Below are 12,426 nucleotides of genomic sequence, written 5' to 3' on the forward strand. Positions count from 1 at the left end.
ACAAAGATGAGAAAAGCACTCAGATTGCATCAGGCATACATAGAGGAGATCTGTGTGGATAATGATACAAATGTGAGGACATTGAGGGACCTATTTACAAGGTATCTAAAGGAGGGAAAGCTAGGAAAGGTATGGAAAATATCTTGGACCTATTGATACCAAAAAACAATAAATGAAAACGTCAGTAACTACCAACCTTTATGCTTTCTGTCATCTGTACAAAATGTTTATCTGTAAGTGAATTGAGGGCATTTTTGGATGAGGATATTATTAGTAGGGAGCAAGCAAGTTTTTGCAAATGGTATTAACAAAGGTCACATTTTAACCATGTCACAAATGTCACCATGTCTAAAAGATGTAGATAACATAAGGTTGTATTGTGATTTTTTTTGTATATTGATTATGAAAAATAATTGATTTGGTAGATTTTTTAGACTCTCTTACAAGGAGGCTTTCAGTCATGTGTTGAGATCATTTAGGATTCCTTAGAAGATGTAACAACAGAAAGAATATTTTTAAGTGACTCTCTGATAATAAACACCAGATGAGGCATTAAACAGGAAAATTTGTATGTTTGCCAAAAGTATTCACCAGTGTGATGTGGAGATCAGTTCAGAATCTTGGTTGTATAGGGATTCCCTGTGGATGTTGCGGTCCTTCATATATTTGTGGATAGTAGTACTATGTTGATTACATCAAGTCTCAAAACATTGCAGAACCTCATGGAAAAGATAAAGGAGATTGCCTTGTCCATTTACATAGGAAAGAACAAATGGATGAACAACATCTATTGCCCAAATTTCAAGATGAATCTGAATAGAGGTCTTACAGAGCTTTCCAATGGTATGTATGCATGTCTGCAAGAGACAGTACTGATGGACAGAGTGACCTGGGCCCAAAGTTGAAAAGGAAGAGTGCTCTGCATTGCTTTTGGGAAATTGCATAGGTTTTTATTGACCTCAAGCTTCCCATAACAGCATATGCCTAGTTTTAAAAAATACACATTTTACTGCATGGCAGCAAGACCTGGGCCACAACTACTTCTGAAGAACTAAAGATGAGTATCAAACAGAAAACAAAAGGCTCCCTGTGGCTGTGATCATAGAAGCAATGGGGAACACCAAAAAAGAACAGGAGTAAAGGATATGAAGGAATTGTATGACAGAGAAGATGAACTTGTCATGTGGTGACATGAGCAAAGTGTGACAGATGACTGGCCAGAATATTCATTTGATATTCTTTCAAGGACATGGACAAAAGTCACACAGGATAGGAACCCATGAATGGATGGGTTGTGATCAGGATTGTTGGAGGGAATTCTGAAATTGGCTAAATCACAGATCATTTGAATATTGAATGCCAGCTAGTGAAATTGGGGAGAAAACAACATCAAATTGAACAACTATTTTGTAATTATTTAAAAATATTAATGAATGTTTAAAAAATTTACACATCTTAAATTTCTTAGCAATATATATATATTTTTTTGGTGAGGCACTTGGGGTTAAGTGACTTGCCCAAGGTCACACAGCTAGTTAAGTGAAGTGTCTGAGGTCAGATTTGAACTCAGGTCTTCCTGAATCCAGGGCCAGTGCTCTATCCACTGTGCCACCTAGCTGCCCAGCAATATTTTTACATACTGGTAACCATAACTAAAGCATAGGACCTTACTTAAACTAACAAAATATCATGTTCAAAATAAAATCATATTAACACTCAGATTAACATATTTACTAATGGTTTTTAGCAGCATTCTTTTGGTGTTTAGTTTCTGAGGATATTATGGGTAAAGTCTTGAGAGAAGAAAGAATTTTTAGGAAATTTAGGGAAAATAATCCTCTTTCTTGTAAAGGATTATTATTTATTAGCTTAAATAACAGGGTGAATTGATGGGACCTGTAACACTCTGGACCCTGCTAGGAAATTAAAGACTACACTTCACATATTCTTGTGAAATTCAAATATATTATTTTGGCAAACATACATATTTTCCTGTTTAATGCTTCACCTGGTATTTATTATCAGAGTCACTGAAAAGTATTATTTCACTTACTTTCAGTAATTTAATGTAATAAATTTGAAGGGATTTTTATGTTGTTGATTATAATTCATAACTGTAGGTATAAAATAGGACTTATTTTGTGATGTGATAAAGATTACTATTTTACCTTCTACTTACTGTAGTAGGTGGAGTGAAGTAGGATCAAAATGGATATCAAAGGTCAGAGCAGGTAATTGGGTCCAGAGTCCAGGTTTTCTGACAAAATCCATAGGATTAAGTGGGTATCAAAAATTGTAGCCATGTAGCTAGGTGGTGAAATGAAGAGGGTTGTCAGGAGGACTCATTGGCCTCAGATACTAGCTGTGTGACTCTATTCTAGTTACTTAACCCCATTTGCCTCGGTTTCTCCTCTTTAAATGAGCTGGAGAAGGTAATGGCAAACCACTCCAGTATCTTTGCCAAGAAAACCCAAATGAGGTCACAAAGAGTTGGACATGACTGAAATGACAGAACTATATGGCTCAGAACTAAAGTCAGGGTATTATATAGGTTAGTAGTAAAGATCAAGAAAAGTTGTAGATGATAAACTGAGTAAACAGAATGGAATCAGGAAGATTTAATTATTGGAAGTCACAGGAAAATAAACATAAGTCTATAAAATCAGAAGTAAGAAAATTTATCGAAGTTGAAGGGCACAGAGGTCTCTATACAGGAAACTGGATTGGAGGTGACAAAGAAAAGATGACCTTTATAACTAAGACAACTTTTTGCTGTTTCAGCAGCTTTTTTCTTTTTTTCTTTCTGACCATGTAGTAGCTGATTTTCAAGTTTAGTTTAGAGCTTGCAAGTTGAAATAAGTGACAATACTTTGCGTACAGATTGGGAAAAGAGAAAAGAGAAAAGAGAGAGAGGACAATTCCTGCCTATTGTATCATACAGTTTTAGTTTATTTTATTGGGCAAGTTAGTTAACCTCTAGTGTCCCAATGATTCAGTTGACAAAATGAGGATAATACCTCCTCTTTCTCACAAGGTATGAATTGGGAGAGGTGAGGTGAACATGCCAAGATAACATTCTGAACATTTTCTAAGTTTATAATCCTAACTTTCAGGTCAAATACTATTATCAACAAAGGTTATTTTTATTTACTGTGCCATTTTGCTGCAGTCAGCAAAAATTCAAAACACTGCAGCATGACAAGCAGGCAGGGGTTCATACTAACTAAGCCAGTTCTGTGATCTAAGCTATTTTTATTATAGATACACAAAAGCTACAACTTGTCTATTATAGTCTGTTAATTCTTGAATAAGCATTTTGCTCTTCATAAGATTTATTGGTTTTATATTGTTAGCAGGAAGCAAGTAGATGCCCACATTTAAACTACAGCATATTACATGGGGCGGGGAGGGGGGGTGTTTGTTAAATTTCTGAAGAAGCAATGAAGAGTAGAAAAACATATTTAAGTTTAAATGACTGAATTATATGGTGGTCAGAATGTTTGTTATTAGATAACATAGGAATAACATTTCCAATGACGTGAATTCTCTCATAATTTTGTACAGAGTGCTTTCAAATGAATACAAGAGATTCATTTCCTAAAAATGGCTCATTTTCTTCCTGTGATGTATCATGATAAAGCTGTTTCTCATAATTAATTTTGTTTACTTCCTTTGAAATCTTCTTTTGTTTGAGATTCATATTTTACCTCCCTTTTCTCCTTACCGGTAGGGATTCATCCTGTTTCTTTTATTATATACCTATTTTGTTATGCAATCAATTCCTGCATATCAGCACCTTTGTAGGGAGCACTGGTGCATAATGGTAGATAATCTCAAAGCCATTTCACTTTGACTCTGTAATGGATATCACCATTTTGGCAGCAGATTTTCCTTCCCAATCATGCTTTTTAAAAATATACACCCTTACTGGGTAGCTAGTTGGATCATAATCATGGTTGTCAGTAAAGAGAATATGACCTAAGATTAAAAGTATGAATAATAAAGATTTCACTATGCTAAAACAAATTATTCATAGAAACAAACCATCCTTTCTTTATCTCTCTCCTTCCTCAACTTAGTGCTTTAGACTAAAGTTGACTCACTACCAATTTTTGGACTAATTTCACATGCAGAAAAAAGCTAATAGTATTTTCCAGTACAGAGTTTCTGCTTTAAGTAGAAAATGAGAAATTAATCTTGATTTTTTTTTTCTTTTTTTTTTTTTGGTAGGAAGCAAAGCCTTCTGCTGAGGACTTGGGGGAAAAGAAAGAAGGAGAATACATTAAACTCAAAGTCATTGGGCAGGTGAGTACCATCATTTACCTAATCTATCTGGTTCCATCCCATCCCTTTGTCTTTCCCTTTGTTTTCTTCTTGTTTTTGTTTTGTTTGTTTGTTTGTTTGTTTTTGTGGGGCAGTGAGGGTTAAGTGACTTGCCCAAGGTCACACAGCTAGTAAGTGTCAAGTGTCTGAGGCTGGATTTGAACTCAGGTCCTCCTGAATCCAAGGCCGGTGCTTTATCCACTGCGCCACCTAGCTGCCCTGTTTTATTCTTCTTAAACCTATTTTTTATTCTCATGGAGATCTTGGCCTAGTAGACTTGGTCTACTTAATACTGTCTCTCCCCTTGAATTCTTTGCCTTCTCTTCATATCCCCATTCCTGCCTTGCTGTATCCAAACCCAGGCCTACCCCCACCGTACCTTTGCTACTCATATTAGGGTTATGGACTGTTGAATGGAGCCTGAGGGTATCACATAACCCTTTCAACTGGATTTTTACCAATTTATCTAAAATTTTATCTACCAGACCTTCCCAGTGTGTTATTCTTCTCTAACTCTACTACAAAGGTTTCACACCTCTTTTTTCTTCTATACCATTCTGTCACCCCCTTCATTTTAGTAGAGGATCTCACCTCATTCTTTTTTTTTTTTTTTTTTTGCGGGGCAATGGGGGTTGAGTGACTTGCCCAGGGTCACACAGCTAGTAAGTGTTAAGTGTCTAGGCTGAATTTGAACTCAGGTCCTCCTGAATCCAGAGCTGGTGCTTTATCCACTGCGCCACCTAGTTGCCCCATCTAGTGATTTCTTAATTGCTAAATCTGATGGCGTTTTTTCAATCTTCATTCTTCTTGACCTTTCTGTAGCTTTTTATGCTTGACCACGTCATCCTCTTGGATTCTCTATTCCTTTGGCTTTTGTGACACTGCTCTTTCCTGATTCTCTGCTGGTTCCTTATCCATAGCTAACCTCCAATTATTTGTCCCTGAGGCTCTGGCCTGGTCCCTCTCTGTACTTGCTCTTGGTGATCTCATCCATTTCCTTTGGTTGAATTATTATCTCCATGTAGATGGCTCCCAAATCTATATATCCAGCCTTAATCTCTCTCCTGAGTTCTCCAACTCTGCATCACCAACTGCAGGTTAGAACTCCTTACCTGGATGTTATATCAGCAGCTCAAACTCAATATGTCTATACAGAACTCATTATCTTCTTTCTGAAATCTACCCAGGTTCATGGCCTTGAAGTTATCCTTAACTCTTTTCTGTCCTCCCCATAGCCATTTAGTTGCCAAATCTAGTCAATTAAAAAAAATTTTTTTTATCATAAAAGTATTTTATTATTTCCTAGTTATGTGAAGAGATGGTTTTCAAAATTTGTTTTTATAAGAATTCTAGTTTCAAATTTTTCTCCCTTCCTCCCCTTCTTCCCCTCCCTCCCCCCGCTCCAAGATAGCAAGCAATTTGATATAGGTACAATCACATTAAACATATTTCTGCATTAGTCATGTTGTGAAAGAAGAATCAGAGCAAAAGGGGAAAACCTCAAAAAAGAAAACCCCAAAAAAGTAGAAGTGGTATGGTTCAATCTGCTTCTAGGTTCCACAGTTCTTTTTTTCTGGATTTGGAGAACATTTTCCATGATGAGTCGTTTGGAACTATCTTGGACTATTGTATTGCTTAGAAGAGTCAAGTCTATTACAATTGATCAACACACAGTGTTGTTGATAATGTGTACAATGTTCTCCTGGTTCTGCTTATCTCACTCAGCATCAGTTCATGTAAGTCCTTCCAGGTTTCTCTGAAATCTCCCTGTTCATCATTTCTTACAGCACAATAGTATTCCATTACAACTTGTTTAGCCATTCCCCAATTGATGGGTATCTCCTCAATTTCCAATTCCTTGCCATCACAAAAAGAGCAGCTATAAATATTTTTGTACATGTGGGTCCTTTTCCCTTTTTTATGATCTCTTTGGGAAAAAGAACTAATAGTGGTATTGCTGGGTCAAAGGTTATGCACAACTTTATAGCCCTTTGGGCATAGTTGCAAATTGCTCTCCAGAATGGTTGGATCAGTTCACAGCTCTACCAACAATGCATTAAATCTTGTCAGTTCTACCTTAGAACATTTCTCTGTTCCTCCTTTTTTTTTCTTTTTGGGCAGGACAATGAGGGTTAAGTGACTTGCCCAAGGTCACACAGCTAGTAAGTGTCAAGTGTCTGAGGCCAGATTTGAACTTGGGTCCTCCTGAATCCAGGGCCTGTGCCCTATCCACTGCCCCCTGTTCCTCCTTTTTAAATTTACATGATCACCACCCTATTTCAGACCCATATCACGGCTTGCTTGCGTTATTGCAGCAGCCTCCTAATTGTACTCCCCGCTTATGATCTTTACCTTCTCTAATTCCTCTTCCACACAGCTGCCAAAATAATCTTGAAGTTTTCATCATTGTTATTACCTGACAAAAAAATCTTCAGTGGCTCCTTATTGCCTTTAGGATAACTCTGCTGCTTGGGATTTATAGCAGACAGAGCCAATATTTTTGGCTAACATCAGGAAACACAAGTTGTTTCTAGTTTTTCATTATTACATCAAAGAAGCTATGAATATTTTTATGCAGAAAGATCTTTTTTCTTTTAATAATATCATTATGATACAGTCCTAATAATGTGATCAGTGGCTCGAGTGTTATAATCAGTATTAAAAATTTGTCCTCACCTTCACTAGTAATGTTACAGTAGGCCTGTTTTCCAGTAGTTTGCCAACATTTAATTTTTATTTTTTCTTATAAAATTTGTTTACAATGAGTAATCATATATAATATGTACTTTCTTCATCTGGCCCATGTTTTGATGGGCAAAAAACGGTACAAAAGTTATTTTAGTTTCTGTTGCTCAGAGTTTGAACAATTTTCAAGTGATTGTTAACCATTTGTGTTTCCTCCTTTGAGAATTATCCGTTCACATTCTTTTTAAAACCATTTCATGATCAAGATGTTGGTAGGATTCTATCTAGAATTTAAAGCTGGAAGGAATTTTGGAAGTCATTTTCATTTTTTCACTTGATAAATGAGGAGACTGGGATCAGAAAGCTTAAGGAGCTTGTGGAAGGTTAGCAGAGCTGTCAGTGAACGATGATCCTCCACAGCCAGTTTGTTACTCTTATAAATTTGTATCCGTTCCTTGTCCTGAGTGTCAGATTTTTATCAGATACATTTACTATAAAATCTCTCCCCAATCCCCCTTTAAGAATATTTTGGCAACGTTTCTCTTTTTTGTACAAGTGCTCTTACACAGTAGTCATTTTTGACTGGTAAATATCTTCCATTTGTATCATGTAACTTTCCAAAATTGGGACAAGCAAATTACTAATTTTCTGCCATCTTAATATTTCTCTCTCTTTTTAGAAGATCTTAGATCACTTGGAATTTATTGAAACAGATGATATGAGTTGTGGACCTAAACTTATTTTTTGCCTTCCTCTTAATTGATTTCCTTAATTCTCAGCTATTCTTTTCTCTGATATTTTATAATCTTGGATTTATCAAATGATTTTGTTTTGTGTATTTTTTGGTTCCAAGTTTTCTCTTTTGTTTCATTGATTTCTTTTTCTGCTTGTTACGTGATACCAAATGGCTTTTTTTCTTGCTGAAAAAATTTTATTTTAAACATTTTCTTTTCAAATTTTGAGTTCCAAATTATCTCCCTCCCTCCCTCCTAATCCTCTCCCTCACTCACTGAAAAGGCAAGCAATATGATATCAATTATCCATATGAAGTCATACAAAACATTTCTTTCACAGCCATATTTTTAAAAAAGCAAGAAAAATAAAGTGAGAAAATTATACTTCAGTTTGTACTCAGGATTCATCACTTCTCTCTTTGGAGGTGGATAGCTTTTTTTTTCATCATGAGTCTTGAAGTTGTCTTGGATCGTTGTATTGATCAGAGTAGGCAAGTCTTTCACAGGTGATTGTCATTACAACATTGCTGTTACTGTGCACAATGATTTCCCAGTTGTTCTCACTTTATTTGCATCAGTTCATATAGGTCTTGCCATGTTTTTCTGAAAATACTCCCTCATCATTTCTTATAGCGCAATAATACTCCATTACAATCATATGCCACAGCTTGTTCATTCATTCCCCAGTTGATGAGCATCCCCTCAATTTCCATTTCTTTGCCACCACAAAAAGAGCTGCTATAAATATTTTTGTGCATATAGATTCTTTTCCTTTGATCTCTTTGATCTTCTTTGAGGTAGTAAAGGTATTGCTGAGTCAGTATGCACAGTTTTATAACCCTTCGAGCATAGTTCCAAATTAATTTTCCAGAAAGGTTGGATCAGTTCACAGATTTACCAACAGTACACTTGTCTACCTATTTTCTCCTCATTCTCTTTAGCATTTATCATTTCTGTTGGGTGTGAGATGAATACCAAATAGTTTGGTTAATTTTTTGCTTTATTTTTTAATCTAATAGTATAAGACTTCTCTCTCCCCCCCCCCCATCATGTATCTTATTTTTCTTCATGGTTTCTCCTTAATATTCTCTTAGTTTCATCTTTTTAGAAGACATAAGGATTCACACTGGAGTGTCTGTTTGCAGGGGACAGAGATGTGGGATTAGGAACTATCTTTACAAAGCCATGTAGAGATGCTTTTGAAGCATTAGTGAAAATATTACAGTCTTTTGGGGCCAAATTTAAAAAGTCCTTGATAAAAAGAAGTAACTTTTTTCTTTTCTGTTCTTAGGACAGCAGTGAAATTCACTTCAAGGTGAAAATGACAACACATCTCAAGAAACTCAAAGAATCATACTGTCAAAGACAGGTTTGTATAGTACAATGTAGTACAATTTCCTTTCATCAGAAAAAAAAAACCTTAAGAATTTATTTGAGACAGAATAACCATAGGAAAAATTATTTCCTTTCCTTCCTTTAACCATTAATAACTCTGGAAGAATACTAATATTACTTTTACCATATTTGCTGGGATTTACTTGATGTGGGCCATTTCTCGTTGAGAATTCATAATAGAGGTGAAACCATTTTCAGATGTTAAGTGCTATACAAATGCTAGGTATTAAATCATAACCAATTAGAAAATTTTCTCTGTGTTGGCTCACTGTTGCATTTAAAACTAAAGATAAGTGTCAAGTGTCTGAGGCCGGATTTGAACTCAGGTCCTCCTGACTCCAGGGCTGCTGATCTATCCACTGTGCCCCCTAGCTGCCCCATGATAGTATTTTTCAACATAAACTCTTCAGAATTAGTTTTGAATCACTGTATTGCTGAGAATAGCAATAGTTGATCATTATACAATATTGCTGTTACTGTATACAGTGTTACACTGGTTCTGTTCATTTCACTTTGCATCAGTTTGTGTAAGTCTTTCCAGGTTTTTCTGAAAGCATCCTGCTCATCATTTCTGATAGCAGAGTAGTATTCCATCAAAATCTTACACCACAACTTGTTTATCCATTCCCCAATTGATGGGCATCCCCTCTTTTTCAATTTTTTGCCTCCAGAAAAGAGGTACTATATTTTTTGTACATATAGTTCCTTTTCCTTTTTGTTTTTGAACTCAGTGGGATACAGACTAAGTAGTGGTATAGTTGGGTCAAAGGATATGCATGGTCTTATAGTCCTGTGGGCACAGTTCCAAATTGTTTTCCAGAATGGTTGAATCAGTTGACAACTCCATCAACAATGCATTCTTAGTGTCTCAATTTTCCTACGTTCCCTCCAAATTTGTCATTTTCCTTTTCTGTCACATTAACCAATTTGATAGGTGTGAGGTGGCACCTCAGAATTGTTTTAATTTGCATTTCTTTAACCAATAGTGATTTAGAAGCTAGCTTCTTAAACTGTGGGTTGTGACCCCATTTGGGGTCGTGTAACTGAATGTGGGGGTTGGGGAAAAATTTGGCAACATACCTATATACCCAGGGTTGAGTTAAAATTTCTCAGGCGAAAATGGGTCACGAGTGGAAAAAGTTTAAGAAGCCCTGATTTAGAACATTTTTTCATATGACTAGATAGCTTTGATTACATTGATTGAAAACTGCCTGCTCATATCCTTTGACCATTTATCAGTTGGGGAGTGTGGCTCTTATTTTTATAAATTTGACTCAGTTCTCTATATATCTGAGAAATGAGGTCTTTATCAGAGAAACTTGCTGTAAAATTTTTTCCACAATGTTTACTAAATGTATTTCCCTCTATCCTATTTTCCCTGTTTATTCATTCTCTCTCTCTCATTCTCTCCCTCTCCCTCTCCCTCTCCCTCTCCCTCTCCCTCTCCCTCTCCCTCTCCCTCTGCCCCCCCCCCCCTTCCTCTGCCCTCCCTCCCCCCAGGCAGTTAGGAGATTTTAGTTCATGGTTCTCATCACTCTTACAGGCAGTGTTCTTATTCTTTAATAGATGAGGAAATTGAAACAAGGTATGTAGCATGCCTAAGGTCTTAGTATGGCAGCTAGACTTAAAATCAGGTTTTAGGACTTTGACTAGTGGTTCTTTCCAGTATTGCATACTGCTTATTTTAATTTCAAGTGGCTACATTCTAAGATGAGGAGGAATTACAGCTTTTGGGTATTTGGATATATTGTAATTATTTCTGTAATTCAAGGATTTTTGAGTTCACTGATGTGGGTAATTGTTCCAACACCAAGGATTGCAAACCATCCATGCCTTCTCTCACTTTTTTTGACATTCTTTTTAAATCTTGGATCTTCTAGATCTCAAAGAGTTAGTGTGTGCAGTAGAAAAGGGATGTGATTAGAGTCAGAGGACTTGGTCAGATTTGGGTTTTAGCACTTTCAAGCTGTGTGACCCTGGGCAAATCTGTTACATCTATAATTCTTACATAGATCTAATAAAAGAAAACAGCATTCTGTTTCTAGGATTAAGAAAGATCTTAATTTATAGAATACTACTTATTTCATAGTTTTTTTGATGTTGAGGGAAGTGTTGCATGTAACTTAAAAGGCTATATAAATGTACATTATTTTTATTTCTATTGTTTATATTTAGAAATAAGCATTTAACCTGGAAATTCAAGTTCGTTTGAGTTTGGTACCTTCCAGTTTTCTACATTTTCCTTCATTAAATAAGAAATGGAGACTCTCACAGTTCTCTTTTTCCAGAACTTGATCATCCACAGATGATGCAAAGGAGGAACTAATTGCCCTATTTATTGTTTTAAAATAGAACATCCTTAGCTTGGTGCATACACATTTTGTGTTTCTGCTTTAGCAGGGATCTCCCCGCCCCGCTCCCCCCCCCCCCTTTTTCCTATGATGGCCTATGGCGAGGAAAAAAAAACACCAAAAAATGTACGTTTGATTGCTTCTGGGCAAATTATTTGGTTTCCAGGAAAGACATTTTATAAACAATCTGAAAAGAGAATGATCTTTGCTGTAGAATTAAACCCCTTTATATTTTCAAACAAAATTTCTGACTTAATGTAATCCATTTTCAGCCTATCACTGTCATTACCTCCCTGGATTCCATCTGTTTGTCTTCTCTCAACAGTCATATTAGACTGTCAGAATTAGGTTTATTTTTGTATTTGTTAGCCTTTCTTGTGCTGATTTGTTGCTACAGGAAGATTCTTCTCTTGTGTTGGCAGTCTGTATAATTACAGTTATTTAACCCTGGTCATTGGGCAGCTAGGTGGTGCTCGGTAGAGCACTGGGCCTAGAGTCAGAAGACTCATCTGCCTAAGTTCAAATTTGCCCTCACACACTTAGTAGTAACTGTGTGACCCTGGGCAGGTCATTTCACCTGACTTTCTTACATAGGGAAACACCTGCTTTCTACAGGTTGTTGCTTTTCTCAGTTGCTGCTTTGAGATCCCCCCCTCCCCCGCTCCCTTCCTCAGAGCCACTCAGCTAAGGATAGAGAAGCCCAGCTTCTCTCCTTGGCCGGCCCACTGTCCATTCAAGGAGGTCTGCTGACTTGCTGGGCCAACAATGGCAGGAATGGGAGGGGAAAACCTCTTCACTGCCCTTTCTTTCTGCAGGCTAGTACAGACTTAGAGCTGGTTTCCTAGGCAGCAGCCCCAGCCTCAGCCCCATCTTCCCAGGAGCTCCTTTCTGAGAGAATATCCAGGAGAATTAGAATCTTACTCTGAAATCAAGCTAAA

General features: G+C 36.7%; 1 protein-coding gene across 1 annotated transcript in view; it reads left to right on the plus strand.

The window, feature by feature from the left end:
• SUMO1 (small ubiquitin like modifier 1) overlaps positions 1-12,426 on the plus strand; it is a 38,517-nt gene that overhangs the window by 19,735 nt on the left and 6,356 nt on the right. The window contains exons 2-3 of the mRNA XM_043996184.1: positions 4,231-4,305; positions 9,034-9,111. Coding sequence (XP_043852119.1) covers positions 4,231-4,305; positions 9,034-9,111 — 153 coding nt within the window. The remainder of the gene's footprint in view (positions 1-4,230; positions 4,306-9,033; positions 9,112-12,426) is intronic.

Source organism: Dromiciops gliroides, chromosome 3 (assembly GCF_019393635.1).
Source record: "Dromiciops gliroides isolate mDroGli1 chromosome 3, mDroGli1.pri, whole genome shotgun sequence".
Classification (NCBI taxonomy): domain Eukaryota; kingdom Metazoa; phylum Chordata; class Mammalia; order Microbiotheria; family Microbiotheriidae; genus Dromiciops; species Dromiciops gliroides.